General features: G+C 51.9%; 1 protein-coding gene across 2 annotated transcripts in view; it reads right to left on the bottom strand.

The window, feature by feature from the left end:
- ADGRD1 (adhesion G protein-coupled receptor D1) overlaps positions 1-15225 on the bottom strand; it is a 174403-nt gene that overhangs the window by 24347 nt on the left and 134831 nt on the right. For both annotated transcript variants that reach the window (XM_061142133.1, XM_061142134.1), the window contains 4 exons: positions 10420-10523; positions 8696-8807; positions 6004-6157; positions 272-338 (listed from right to left, as the gene is read on the bottom strand). In XM_061142133.1, coding sequence (XP_060998116.1) covers positions 272-338; positions 6004-6157; positions 8696-8807; positions 10420-10523 — 437 coding nt within the window. The remainder of the gene's footprint in view (positions 1-271; positions 339-6003; positions 6158-8695; positions 8808-10419; positions 10524-15225) is intronic.

Here is a 15225-nt window from a genome sequence, read left to right as displayed (position 1 = left end):
GACAGCAAGTCTAGGAAAACTGCAGGGATGGAAAGTTCCCATTAGAAACTTGTACCAGCCACGCAGTCCTGGAGGCACGGGGACCCCCTCGTTGCTAGTTTCAAGGTGGGAGAAAGCCCAAAACACTTTTTTTTAAGAAACTGTCAAGGCTGGAAGATGCCAGCCTTGGACAGACCCCTCCCCCAGAAGAACACAGGAAGCCAATGAGCCGGGGCCATAGGAACCCTCCCCACGGGAGTCCTGCCAACACAGGAATCGCCCTTTCACTTACTTCTTACTTGTTCCATAACTGTCCATGGCAAAGACGATTGAAATGATACAGATCACAAGAGGAAAACCTGCAGAAAATGAGAGCAGAGTACCATATTAGCGCCAGTCTCTTTTGATGCATTTATTCATTTTATACCTGATGGATACAAAAAACTGTGTGCTGAGTGCTGAGGGCACAGAACAGCCTCTAGGCTCCAAGGACTTAAGAGTCTAAACAAAGAGATAACACACATGTGCATTTTAGGGCAGATCCGTTATGAATCTATTCTATATCTGAAAACTGCTTCTGGCTGCTCAGAAAGCGGCCGTGCATACCCAGGGCCTCTGACTGATCAGTGCCGTGAGCACAGGGTCTCCCTCTGCTTCCCTGCCAAGAGGGGACGGGGGAGAGACAGCAAGGGGTCCCTTCCACCCACTGACCCTCCCCTCCAGGAGAAAGGGCTCCTGACCAGGAAACTGCACTTGGCAGATTCCGAGGAAAAAAGGGTGGGGGAATACAAGTGGCTCTCTGTCGGCCGCCCCCGAGCTGAGTCTGTCCCACCCATGGGAGACCTGTTCCAGGACCCAGAGGGAAACCTGCTCCTCTCCCCCCCACCTCCACTCACTCCAGGCCTGGGCACCTCAAGGCCACAGCCCTCCTGGGATGTCTGGTGGCTCGGTCAGTCCCACGCCTGCCCTTCTGAGGATCAATTTTAAATTATCTTGAAAAGGGGTTTCTGGAGAATCATCCCATCTCTGAAACACTTTGTCTTGATGTCAAAATAGTCTGCATCACAGGACGTCTGCACAAGACAGTCGTCAGGCTCTCACAGGAGAAAAGCAGCCTCTGGGGAGAGGTGTTGGGGCCAGGAGGAGATGTGCCTCTCACCTCTGACCTGCTACCACACTGGGTTCCCCACCTGTATGCACGACCTCCTAGAAGCCAAAGCCTTTCCAGATATTGGAGCCACTGGCTGCAGGCCTCCTGCCTTGATGGACCCAGAGTTACAGGAGACAAGCGGGGACCTGGGACCAGGCCCCCACCCTGCTGCCCACTCACTGAGAGCCTCAGTTTCCTCAGATGTCACAGGGAACCCCCACTGTCTGGCTCACTTGGGGTGGGAGGAATACACGGGACCTGAGATGGTAATGGACCTTGGCATGACACACCAAGGTCCCCCCGCTCCCATCTTCCCAAGGAAGCCCAAGCCTCGGGGTGCAGGAGAAGTAGGCCCTGCAGGAACACTGGGTCCACAGGACAGCCTGGCAGGTGCACATGGGGCCCTGCAGAGGCCCCAGGGCCCCGTTTGGGTGGGTTCTGAAAGGCAGGAAGAACTGGAGGGGCCAGAGAGGATGGATTTTCAAAGTCAGTGGTTGAGGCTTCACCTGGAGCCGCCACACCTCTCTCCGCTGATCCTGGCCATGGCAGGGGCCCAAGTCAGAGGCTGTCATCTCTTTACTGCCCAAATTTAAATGGAAGAGTCAAAGCTTCTTTTTCTGCCTTCACAACTGCATTGTGATGTGTTTCTCCCACGATCCCCAAAGCAACACTGACAGTCCTTGGTCATGGCTTCCCCAGCACCATCCTCTGTGTCCTGCAGAGGACAGGCCACGAAAGGTGACCAGAAAGGTCTGAAAAGAGGGCAAGCTCCACTCTCTGCTTTCTCTGAAACATGCTGCAGAAGCCACAGGGATCAGGTGAGGGTGTTGTTAAGAAGGAAAATTCACAGGCAGCAGGAAGAGAAGCGTGGGAGCAGGATGCAGACATCAGCCAGCAGGAACAGCTTGGGCTTTGGAGCCAAATGACACATGGTTCTATCCCCAGGGCCACCCTGGACCAGCTGAGCAGCCTCAAGGGCTCAGCTGAACCTCTCTGGGTCGCCAGGTTCTCACTCTGGAAATGGAGGCGACATCAGGCTACTGTGAGGACCACACGAGCTGAGGCCATGGACGTGATCAAGGAGGCACTGATGTACAAAGCCCATCTCTGTACAATAATCTCCACTATTACTAACAAACTCAGATGTCTTTTCCACTGTTGCCATCATCTGAAATTCACACCTCAGTAACCCATGCAGACACGTGACCTGCTTCTGCAAACAACTTGAAGTCCCTCTGGCCCTGTCCTCTGGATGTTAATTAACCATATGGAGCTCAAGAAGTGCTTACTTTGGACTTCCCTGGTGGCTCAGTGGTAAAGAATCCACCTGCCAATGCAGGAGACATGGGTTCAATCCCTGGTCCAGGAAGAGCCCACATGCCATGGCGCAACTAAGCCCGTCCACCACAACTATTGAGCCTGTGCTCTGGAACTTGGGAGCCGCAGCTACTGAGCCCATGTGCCCTATAGCTTGTGCTCTGAAACAGGAGAAGCCGCTGCAATGAGAAGCCCATGCACCAGAACTAGAGAGTAGTCCCCACTCTCTGCAACTAGAGAAAAGCCCACACAGCAAAAAAAGACCCAGGAAAGCCAAAAATAAGTAAATAAATAAATCTTTTAAAGAAAGAAGTGTTCTCTTTGGAATGTGGTGACCTTTCAGAGTAACCACATTGGCTGTTGCCTCCTAAGATCCAGGGAAGTGGGGAGGGGTGATGTAAGGAGTGACCATAAGGAGCATTGCTATGAAATATTAACTTGGACACACATAGCAACACATGGAGAGGATGGATAATATGAAATCCAACACAGGGGCAGGGATGTCTCAGCAGAAAGGGGCAGAGAGATAACAATGCCAGGAGACAAGTGGTCCACCCTCTGGTAGAAGTCACTGAGGCGGTATTCTGGATGCCTCGCTCTGGGCACGTGAGAGGTTTGCACTTCCATATCCAAAGCTGTTGGATCATCGACTCCTTCTGGGCAGTGAGTTGTGAACAGAAGGGACACATGTCTCTATCAGTTAAGTGTTTAATTTCCAGGGTGATATCCACCCGGACCATCTTCTCTCTCACAGCAACCAGCTATGGCTCAAGGCAGCAACTTCCCCATCACCCTGGGCTGCTGAGGGACTACCCTGAGCAGAGACCCTCTGCGGCCACCAGCCCACTGAGGACACACAGTGTACACAGGAGATAAATGTTGCTGTTTTCAACCGATGTGAGTTGGAAGCAGCTTGTTATGGCAGCATGATCTAGCCTGTCCTGACTCACACACCTCCCAAGATCTTGGTACTATGTTACTTCCCTGGGACACCAGCATGATTTCAGAGAAAGGCAGGGTCTAAAATGAACTACAATGAAGTTTTCAACCCTAGATGAGTGAAAGTTAAAGTCTTAGTTACTCAATCATGTCCGACTTTTTGCCACCCTATGGACTATAGCATACCAGGCTCCTCTGTCCATGGGATTCTCCAGGCAAGAATACTGGAGTGGGTTGCCATGCCCTCCTCCAGGAGATCTTCCCAACCCAGGGATCAAACCTGGGATCTCCTGCACTGCAGGCAGATTCTTTACCATCTGAATCACCAGGGAAGCCTAGATGAGTGGACACTCACAAAAGAAATGAAGTCATAACAGAGAAAAATGAAGCAAGCCGCATTTCTTTCGCTTCCGAGTTTATGATCGTTTCTCTGACCACTTCTGAATTTGTGGTCAGAGATTCATGTCTCCTGCACCAACACGTAAACAAACACTCAATTGTTTATCACTCACCTCCTCTCCCAGTTCCCAGGTGGACTCCTTGAGGACAGAGATTACATTTCACCCACTTTACAAGTTCAAGCATAGGGCCTGACATATGGCAAAACCTCGGGTAGGTTGCTCATGGGACACCTCCAATTCCAAGTCAGCTAAAACCACAATCCTTGAGTTTCAAAAAATGATACCGTTTGAAGGTCGCTGTAAGAGCAGGCTGAAAATTGCTAGGGAAGTGGCCTCTCTCTGGGGGATCCTTCCTATAGTGTGACCTCCCAGGGCCCTGGGTCAGCCTCTGGCTCCCTCCTAGTTAATAACTGCAGGTAGAGAAAGTCCAGCCACCGGCAGACTGTATGTACTCAGGCCCAGAGCTAAGTCTAACCAATCTGAAGGAAGGATGCAGTTCTGAGCCCTGATGAAATCAGTTAAGGGGATGCAGAATGGAGACAGAGGTGCAGGCCTGCTGGAACCCATCCCAGCCCTCTATTTGCAAGGAGTCTCTGATGGAGGCTGTGCAGGCCTAAGAACACCCACAGGGAAGACACTGGGACCAGAAACCACACAGTCACAGCCACTGCTGTCAAGTAGGAATGGAAACTCAGGGTTTCCAGATCTCCTCATTTCTCAAAAGAACCCCATAATTTTATGTAAAACTTCTCCATTTTTATATATCAGCAAATATTTCATTGTTTTCCTCTAATACATTGCAGGCTAAAGAAACCATCCTTCATGGCTGGATTGGATTGTGACCCCCACCTCTACCCTGAACCAGCATAGATGGCTCCTGTCACTGCAGAGACAAATTCCAGACTTAATTCATTTCAACCGTCCTTGTGTGGCTATGGGGTGTGTATGTGTGCACGTGCACGTGCGTGCATGCACACGTACACACAAATCTAAACTGTATGGCCATTTCCATAAAAAAACTAGTCATCACAGGTGGTTGATCACACATCATCCTGTAAATACTTACTAAATGAAGACAGAAGTCAGAGGCAGGAGCAACCCGCCTCTTTCAGGGAGTCACAGCAGGATGGAAGGAGACGGTCATGCTTGAGTGAGGCCCATGAGTCTCCTCTCTCCCCATTTCATTAGCCAGCTCAAAGCACAAAATAAAATGTTTGTCTGCTCCCTGCACCACGAGAACTGTGAAAATTAAATCTATTGCAAGAAAACTAGAAAGGAGTAGCAGGTCCCTGATGATGGACTAATGCTTTATAGCAAACGCAAGAATGCCAGGTGTCCATTACTCTGACAGGAAGCAGGGTCTCCTATGTTCTGGGGCTCCACCTCGAGATGGGCAAGGAAGAAGTTCAACAAAGGAGTCACGTCGATGGGAAGGTAACTCCCAGGATAAAGGACCACCATAACTGATGAAAGTTAGCTTTTCAAAAAACACAAGCATGTATAAAGTCTCTGTAAATGTTCCTAAGGGATTGCTGCAAATTAAGAAGAATTTATTCAAGAAAACCTACTAAAAATAGACAGTAAAACAGAGAGACTAGGACACCTGGGCTACAATCTGCTCCACTCCAGGCAGGCATGGCTAACAAGACAGACTCCCTCCCCCGGGGCCCAATCCAAAGCCACAATACCTCCCTGGGGCAGACTGCCTGCATATCTCATTCTCCTTAACGCCACGGTGCAAAAACTCTATTCCAGGTAACAGCAACCCAGAGATGGGGGAATTCCTTTCTGCCTCCAATGACAACCCGACAACCCGCAGTCTACAGAGTCTACTCAGGGTGTGACTGGCTGGGAACACAGGGACCCGACCGCCCTACCCCCAGGGCACCCATACACTGTGGCATTAGAGGCTGCCTCCCCTGCGCAGCGCCCCATACTAAAGCTGGGTGTCAATCCAAGAGAAGCAGGCCACTGTTCCCGCACTGGCTCAGGAGCATGCCTCTGAGACCTTTCCTAGACAGAAGGGAAGCCGACCATTAGAATAGAACACTCCAAAGCACTCCCCATGGGAACTGACTTTTTTGAAAAAGAGTGTGGGGAAGTTCAAGACTAAGAGCACCTGGCTTCCTCAAGGTGTTTCACGTGAAGATGAAATTGCAACCCACCTCTGCCCCCGGCCCCATTCCATCCCCACCTCCCCATCCCATCCCCACCTACCCCATCCTATCCCATAGTAGTAGCGGTGCTTGCTATCTTCTGAGCCAAAGACCTTGATCACCATGCTGTAGAGATGCAACCCTTCTACCAGCATCCACGCAAAGGCGCTCAGGAAGAAGTAGTGCAGGAGCATGGCCATCACCTGGCACGGGGCCTAGGAGCAAAGCGACGCATAGAAAATAAGTTCTCTCAGGGTGTGCGCAGCGGGTGTTTGCTGTTGTCTCAACCTCCCTCCACAGATTTTCTGGGGCGTGCCCTATGGTCACGTGGCTTCATTTCTTTCTGGAGAGTCTCATTTTGCTTTTCCGGGGGCGGGGAGGGGGGGGGGTGTGATTTGAGTGGAGCACGTGACTCAAGCAGTAGCCAATCAGAACCCTTCCCAGGCACAGTGATTGGTTCATGAGAGGGCAGGGGATTGGCCCAGCCAATCAGCATAACTTATCCCCATCCCTGCCACAGGATTGGTTCAGGGCTGGCATGTGACTGGCCAGGTAGATGGCCAGCGCTCCACAGTGGGCGGAGCCATCAGCAAGTGGGTTTCCCTCATAGCTCCGGACCTAAGGCCCCTAGCCTGGAGCTTATGAAGTAACCTTGGCTCTGGAGCGGGGAGGTGCTGCAGAGCAGTGTATGAGGGGAATGGAGTTGAGGGGAAGAGAGAAATCAGCATGTGACGTGTCTGTTTTAGTTCTCCACTTCAAGATGTTGGTTACCTACCTGGAGCTGAACGGCCTGAGTGACACAGCCGCTTCCCTGGAGTTTACTCTCAAACAGGTGTGTAACACACAGACATGTACAAACTACCTGTCATGCCTGCTTTTCTTGGCTCTTCGGGGCACTGACATCCAGAAGGCCCACCTGCCTTCTCTCTGACTAGCCGGCCAGGGCAGGTGTGCTCCTCTCCTCTGTTCAGAGCATCATGGGGCACCTGGTCCCTCCTGCTCCTGGTGTCATGGCCACAGCTTCAGGCTCAGCCATGTGGCCTCAGATTCTCCCCAGGACCTTGATCAGAAATTTCGCACACCGCCCCCCGCCCCCCAGCCCCTATGCTCTCTGTAAATTCACAGCCACCCATCCCTAAGCTCAGATCAAAGGGCCAGGGAACCAGGAGTCGGGGAGGAAAACAAAGATGAAAACAAGAACAACCATCTCTGTGGGGGCTCTATGTCCTGTCCTCCCAAGGCCCCTGGACAGTTACTTCTTAGGGGAAGAAAAAGGAACAAGTTGCTAAAATGCTGTGTTTCTTGTCATCAGGCTCTGTCAAAGTTAGATATAAATATGGGACATATCTATTATTTTTGTGGTCCCAGTACTCATGGCTCTGTGTCTTTTAGGACCAGCTTCCCCTTTCGTCTGGGGACCACCTTTGCCCCCTATACACACACAGAGGCTCTGATGAGACCAGCCACCACAGTCACCTTTCCTGTCTGTCTCAGAGGTCATCCAGTGGGTGGACCACTCAAGCAGATCCACCCATTGGAGCCCTGCCTGGGATTTCAGATACATGGGCTCTGAGAGGGAGAAGGCTCCCAGCCCCTAAGATCACCATCTGGACCATGAATGCCTGGACCACTTCCCCTCCTACTGCCATCACACCATGGGAGTTCACTCCTCTCAGTGTGACTTGGGCCAACAGCATCAGCATCACCCAGATGCAGGATGGAAACAGGAACTCTAGATCCTGCTGAACCCGAATCTACATTTTAAGAAAATCCCATGTGATGATCCACAGTGGAGTTTGAAAGGCATTCAGTAGGAGAGAATGAGGCTGGTGCAGGCTCATCTGTCCATGGCACAGCCAAGAACTTCTTAGATGCTTGGATGAACCCCTAAACCTGTGAGCAGAGGAGAGTGGATCTCTCCTTAGGCAGAAGCTCCAGGACAGGCAGGTGGACTGAGAACCCTGCTGGGTATGAGGATAAGAGGCTCTGCTAACCCTCACTTAGGGGGATAAAGAGTTCATCTTCCTTTAGCCAAGTGTGATTGTATCCCAGGACCACTGATTCATACTGCTCAGTTCTCCTTCTGTCCTAGTGTACAGCAAGCCCATCTCTGCTTCTTCTTCCCATCAACCAGGCTTATAACCCACATCACCGAAGCTTGGGTCATTCTGATCTCAGGATTTGACTTTCTGTGAGATCTAAGACCTCCTAGTTCCCCGGAGAATTCCCTACCTGATTCAAAGGGTACAGAAATGTGGATCTAGGTCTTCACAGTCCCTTTGTGGATAGCACCTGCCCTGGGCAGGCAGAGGAGGGGTGTGGCTGTGTGCGGTCAGAGCAGAAATGGAGAGCAGTGTCTGCAGCAAGACTGAACAAGGTCAGACTTTGGTCGGCACTTACCTGGGCGAGTCACTGTAACCCTCTGTGCCTCAATCCTGCCTCTGTGGCATCACTTCCTGGGCTTGTTATGAGGATTAACTGAGTGGATCTATGTAAGCCCTCAGCACAGCACCCAGCACGGAGTCAGGGCTGTACCTGTCTTCATTACCAAGACTGATGTGAGCAGGAAGGCCAGTTCACGCCAGTCATCTTCCCTGTCTCTCCCAGAGGAGCCACAGCCTGGCTATCTGATGGTCTGAATTCCGAGTTGAAACCAGCAGGTGCCACCCCTGCTGATGTCCCCCTGGTGGAAGGAGGAGGGGATGGGAGGGAGGCCCACTGTGGACACATCAGGACCCAGGGGACCCACTCACCGTGCCGGGCTCGAAGCGGAAGCTGATGAGCAGCAGAACCTGGGCCACCAGGACGGCGCAGGACAGGTTGGCGTGGATGTGGTAACGCTGGTTCCGGATAGTGCTGACCGAGCTGGGGGCAGAGAGGCACCAGCTCAGCTGTGGCTGCCCCCTACTGCTCCTCCAAGGACCACCAAGGAGGTCTTAATAAGCCTGCCTGGGTGCTGCCATTTCTGGTTATGAACCCTCAATGGCTCCCTATTACTCTTGGAAATGACCCAGCTCATTCCACAGGCCCTGCAGGACCTGACCCTTGCCCATCACTCAGACTCAGCTCTTTCCTTCCTCTGATCACAGACCCTCTTTTCTGGTTCTCCAAGATCCCCAGCCCGCTCCATCCTCGGGGTCTTTGTACCAGCTATTACTCTGCAGTAAAGTCCCTCCCCAGGTCTCCCCTCGGAGAGAACTTCCTGAGCCTGAGGGAGCCCCACTTCCTCTCTGAACTGTCCTCAGGGCTCAGACGGCTGTGGAGGTGTGTGTTCAGACCTTCGCATCCTCACTTGTCATCTGCTTCCCCACCCCCACCCCCAATCAGGCACGCTTTTACCATCTTGGGTGCAACTGAGTCCTCAGAGGTGACTATAGGCCTGAGTGGGTTGGAGTGGGGGGGTGATGGGTTTGGACTTGCTGAGCAAATAGTTGAGGAACAAGAGAATCAAAGCAGGAATATCCTGAGCGTAACACTGGGGCCCCTCCAAACCCACCTCCATCTCCTCTCACCTGGCTCAGATCCCACCAGAAGTTCCTGTGTACAGTGGGAACCCCTGCTCCGCCCCCCAGAGTGCCCAGGTCCCTGGTGGGCTGCAGCAGGGGCCTGGGAAGCTAACAGCCTCCCCTGCCATTGTGGCTGCAGCCCCCAGACCAACCAAACCAGGGACGCCCCTAGACAGAGTCACCCAGGTGACCGGTGTCCTCAGGGAACAGGGCAGGTGAGGAGGGGTGCCAACTTCCAGGAGGAACCCCGTGAGCCGAGGAAGCACCTGAGCACCCCTCGAGACTGAGGCCCATCCAGGTGTGAGTAACACGCCGTCCTCGGAGGTCCAACAGCCCTGAGGGGAGCGTGCAAACCCATCTTCCCGGCTGACTGCCCAGACTCTCGGCTCTAATCTTATTTTTCTGTCCCAGTCCTTGGGCAAACTTAGCTGCCAGTATACCCTCGGTGGTGGGGATTGGAGGGATCCCCTCAAGTTCTGACCAGACTGATGTGACTTCAGCCAGAAGGGGCCCTCCAGGGTTCTTACCCCTGGGGCTTCCCGAAGCCCAGCCCCACAAGGATCTGGCTGCTTTGATAATATTTTGGGTCGGGGGAGGGGGGTGGTCCTCTTCTGGCTCTTTCCTGGTCAAAGGTCAGAAAGCCCTTTGGGCTGGGGAACTTTCCAGAACTTTCCAGCTTAGCTCAAGCCAGGTGCCTTCCAATTCGACAGCCCCTCCTCTCTCCTCTGTCTTTTCCAGCACCCCACAGGCCCCCCACACCCCAGATTTCAAGACAAAAGGTACTTGAGGAACAACCACCCCCCTGTCACACACCTTGTGCAGAATCTAAACAGAGGCCCGCATTTGCCGCCCCAGCCCCCGACTCCAGTACAAGTGCCAGAAGGGAAATCGAGGTAGGCAGGGGTGGCACTGACATTCGCACGAAGCTGCCCAACCTCGGAGGCCCCGGGGCAGGGCAGAAGATGACTCACGAGAGCACGGCGAAGGTGACCAGCGTGATGGCCAGGCAGAGCACGGACAGCGAGCAACCGATGTAGCTGATGGACGAGAGCGCCACCTGGTGTCCGCGCGTGAGCTGTGCGGGAAGCAGAGCGGAGGTGGTCAGCCATCTAGTCTAGGTCCTACAGGGGGACTGGCCGAGCCCAGTCTGTGCCGCCCGAGCCTGATTGGGGGCGGGGGGTGGTGCGGGGGCCGGAGGGTTCCGGCTGGAAAGGGTCCCGGGCTAATGCACAGTTGAGCACCAGGTAGTCATCAGGCCGTTCTGAGTTGGTGATGACCGCCAGTCCCTGCCTCTGCCAGATGCCCCGCTGTTGCCATCAAGAGGGCGAGTCCTTTGATGTTGGCCCTTGGTTCTGTACATTTCAGATGCGCCAAAGGGCTCCACCAATCACTCAGATTCCTCCACCATCAGTCTCTGTGCCTCTACTGCCTACCCCTCTCCCACCCATTCCCATTCAGCCTGCCTGCTCCGTGCCTCCCTGTCTAGAACGTGACATCCACAGCTGCCCAGGAGATGTAGTGTTTGCTTAAGAGCCTGACCCATAAGCCCTGGTTCAAGTCGCAACGTGCCCTTGTCCCCAGCCAATGACCTAGGAATGAATTTACACATGTCAAATGCTCAGTTTGCTATTATCCCTGATGTCAAATAGAGCATAAACAAACTCAGTGGATTAAGTGGATGCAAAGTCACAAAGGATGGTGATAGAAACCACAGCTCACATAAGAGACCAATCCAAGACTCCAGGAGCTAGCATCTCAAGGTCACACACATTTGAACCTGGGATCCAAGAAACTCCGTGCTCCCTAAGCCACACAACTGGAAGACCAGCTTCCCACAGAAGTCGCTGCAGTGCACTTCCTCCTGGGGCTCATGTCTCCTCCACCAGCATCAGAGACCCAGCCTGGTCTTTGGAGTTCGTTCTGCATCTGTGTCCAGCCTTGGACATCAAGGACAGCCAGAACCTTGACCTCCAGCTAAACCACCTTCTTCCCTATTCTTTGGGACCTGAGCATACATGCTAAGTCACTTCAGTCACGTGACTCTTTGTGACCCCATGAACAGTAGCCAACCAGGCTCTCTGTCCATGGGGATTCTCCAGGCAAGAATACTGGAGTGGGTTGCCATGCCCTCCTCCAGAGAATCTTTCCAACCCAGGGAATGAACCTGCATCTCCTGCATTGGCAGGCAGATTCTTTACCACTGAGCCACCTGGGACCTAACCAGGAACAAAAGGAGGAAAAACTTGAGATCTGTAAAAGGGCTGTTGGCCAGGATGAGGGAAATGCTACAGGCACAGGAGGCCCCACCAGGAAACGTAAGTGGATCACAAGGAACAATTTGGGAGCCAGCAGGTCTGTGCCTGAGGACTCATCACTTAATGGGGTCTACTTCCTTCAGATCTGAGTCACTCAATCATCCCCAGGGGTCAGGAAACATTTCAGATCTCTGGCTGAAGGGAGGCGGGGGAGGCCGAAGCCTGGACCCAGCAGCCCTAGATGTCAAGGCAGGGCCCTTGTGAGTAACTCCTATCTTTGCAGCACAGCAAGCTTCCTAGGCGGGTGGGGCCACTAGTGGGTTCCTCCAGCAGCCTTCCTTCTCAGCAACATCCCAAGATCTTGGATCCTAAACTTCCCCATCTGCAGATGGAACACACAGTGCTCCGAGTCATCAGATCCCCTAGGAAGGCAAACGGAAATATATTCCTGGAGCCACGCTCCCACACGGTATCACTCAACACTCTAATTCCTGTGAGATGTTGTCACTGGTCTTCTGTGAAATGACGCTTCTGGTTTTAGATAAGTTTCAGAAAAGTTGCACTCTCTATCTGCCTTTAAAGATTTTTTGGTGAATATAAGCAATCTAAGGCTTCTGAGAAATCCTACAGGTGAATATATATATTGAGAGAGAGAGAGCTGTGTCAAACTTGGCATTTCTCAAACTCTTTGGGGGAGGGTAAGAGAGTACGTCTTTGGAAGTGCCGTTACTTCAAGTGATGCTTTTGAGAAACAGAAATGAAAACCCAAAGAGGAATCACTAACATTATACTGCATATATCATCTTTCCTTGATGTCTCATAAGACATTAAAAGTGTCTTGTCACCGTTACAATGATCCTTGCCTAGAGAAGGTGTGAAGTGTTGGTTACCAGAGTTTATAGACATCAGCAGGCCATCAGCTGTTCTTGGAAACTAAGGTCGACCTCGGCAGCACTCACTAAATTGAAATTAACTTAAATGACCAGTGGAAATGCCAGCAAATGAAACATAGCCGCATGTTTGTATCAACAAGGTAGGCTGGCTCTGGTGACATGCTCACTCCATTGCCACTGGGAAGTCCCCTCCTTGGTCTGGCCCCGGAGCACAACTTGTGCGCGTGGATTCCTCTGCATCCTGAGGTCTCAGCTCGTCTCCCTCTCTGTTCATCACTCTACTACCCAAACATCTCCCATCCCCACAGTGCGAGCATCCCACTCTCTGACACCGGTCACATTTCATGGGGGGAGTCTTCTCTCTCCCAGAGAGATGGGGGGCTCTTTGAGGACAGAGATCACGTTCCTGAAACTTCCGCTGCCTGATCACCCACAGCTCTGAGAACAGCAGGTACTGCTGAGAATGAGGGTTCATTTGCTGAAGGTTTCAGGGTAGAAAGAATCCTCGAGTCTCTTCCCCTGACTCCCCCACTGATTCACCATAAAAGATGTATTTAATGTACATCATTGTGTGTATACCTCTTAGAGAAATAATGAAACTTTACCTCCTCGATTCACAGAGCTCTAGTGAGCTTCCTGTGGGCTCATGTGAGGTTCACTGCACAGCATAAAAGCTTCCAGATGTGAGGGCTATACCTGGCCAGCCACACTCACTGAAATCTTTACCTGCCTTCTGCACACAGGCACTGCCTAGTGCTTCTGACAAATGGGCGTCCAGCCCTCGCCTCATACCCACAGCTACCCAGTCCTGTGCCGTATGCCCAGTGGCCTCACCGTCAACCAGCCCTGTGAAAAAGCTCAAGTGTTACTTGCTCACTCTGATTCTTTACAACCCCATGCAAAGAATTCCTTGCAACCAGGCTCTTCTGTCCATGGAATTCTCCAGGCAATAATCATGAAGTGGGTAGCCATTCCCTTCTCCAGGGGATCTTCCTGACCCAGGGATCGAACCTGGGTCTCCTGCATTGCAGTAAAATTTTTTACCATCTGAGTTGCCACAGAAGCCCTCAACCAACCCTATTATCAACCAATTCAACCATCAACCCACCCCACCATCAGCCAACCTCACTATCAATCAACCTCACCATCAACAACTTTATTATCAACCAATCCTACACCATCAACCAACCCCACATCATCTGTCAATCTCACCAGCAACCAACCCCACCATCAACTAATCTCACCATCAACCAATCCCACTGTCAATCAACCCCACCATCAGCCAACTCTATTATCAACCAATTCAACCCATCAACCAACCTTATCATTAATCAAAACTCACCGTCAACCAACTCTTCATCACAACTTTTACCAAACCAACCAAAGCCAGCTTTAAGCCAACCACAATAGGGAACACTTTAAAAATGAGATAAAGCCCCTCCCTTGAGCAGAGCTATCATCCTGGTTAGCCAGTCTCAAAATGCTCATACAAAGCATAAGGCAAGCTATTAATATATCAGAAGGTCATACTTTACATGGCACTTGCATGATAAAGCAAGCCTATGAGGGGAAAATGAGAGGTGATCAGAAGGACCTTTGAAAACCTCTCAGGTTCCCTACAAACCATGGTCTGTGCAGGTAACCTCATCATTCTTCAGCACAGTGGTCTGAGTAACACTGAGGCAGACCACAGGAGGGACCTGCCCGCAGAAGCTGGGGTCTTCAGATTTTTCTGGTTTAAAACAGCTGTCAAATCCACAGAGCAGAGTGGTGTGTGTGTTGGTGTTGGGATAATCTGAGAGATTCTGCTTGCCTGAAGGGTTTACTCCCCCTCTCTTATATAAGAGCTTGATAACTTTAACACATGTTCAGTGCACTGGTTTGCCAGTGTGTTAAGTGAACTTGTGTTAAACATGGCTCCACTGTAAGCTGCCAACAGCTTGTGCCTTGTGAAGTTGGATAGGAGGGAAAGTGGGCTTCACACTGGCCCCAACATGCAACTGGAAGCAGAAAGAGAGGACAGGAGAGGACCTCCTGGGTCGGAAGCAGGGTGCACTCTAATGGTGAGGTCCATGGAGACAAGGGTTGTCTGTCTTGCTCCTGTCCAGATCCCCAGCATCTGACAAGGACTGGCAAACTCTAGATGTTCGAGAGATGAACCAAAGATCAGATTCACCTGGGGCCGTGAAGCATTCACAGCAGACTGGATGGTTAAGATGGGGAGAACAGAAGTGCCTTTATTGGCATCTACTGTATACAGGCACCAAACCAGCAAAGGAGGCTGAGTGGGCATCCTGGTTCTCATGTTGAATAAATGTGACTGCCCATCACTGCACAGCTGGTGAGGCAGTACTGGACTGCCCCCAGATGGCCTGGACCCCTATCGGCAGAAAGCAAACATGTATTAAGTGGCACCCGCTGAGTGCCAAGCCTGGGGCTTAACCTGCAGTAGGGAAAGCAGATAATGAACAAAGGCACAAACAGATACTGATAAATGCATGAGTGAATAAATAAGTTCTGAGCTTGATCAGGCTTTGATGGAAATAATCAGAGGCCTCGCTAGAGGTGATTGTGGGGGACAGGAGGGGGGACCTAGACGTGAGAGTCATTCCGGGTCCTCCCTCTCCCC

Source organism: Dama dama, chromosome 5 (assembly GCF_033118175.1).
Source record: "Dama dama isolate Ldn47 chromosome 5, ASM3311817v1, whole genome shotgun sequence".
Classification (NCBI taxonomy): Eukaryota; Metazoa; Chordata; class Mammalia; order Artiodactyla; family Cervidae; genus Dama; species Dama dama.
Note: the sequence above shows the minus strand (reverse complement) of the source record. Positions and strands in the feature narration are given on the sequence as shown.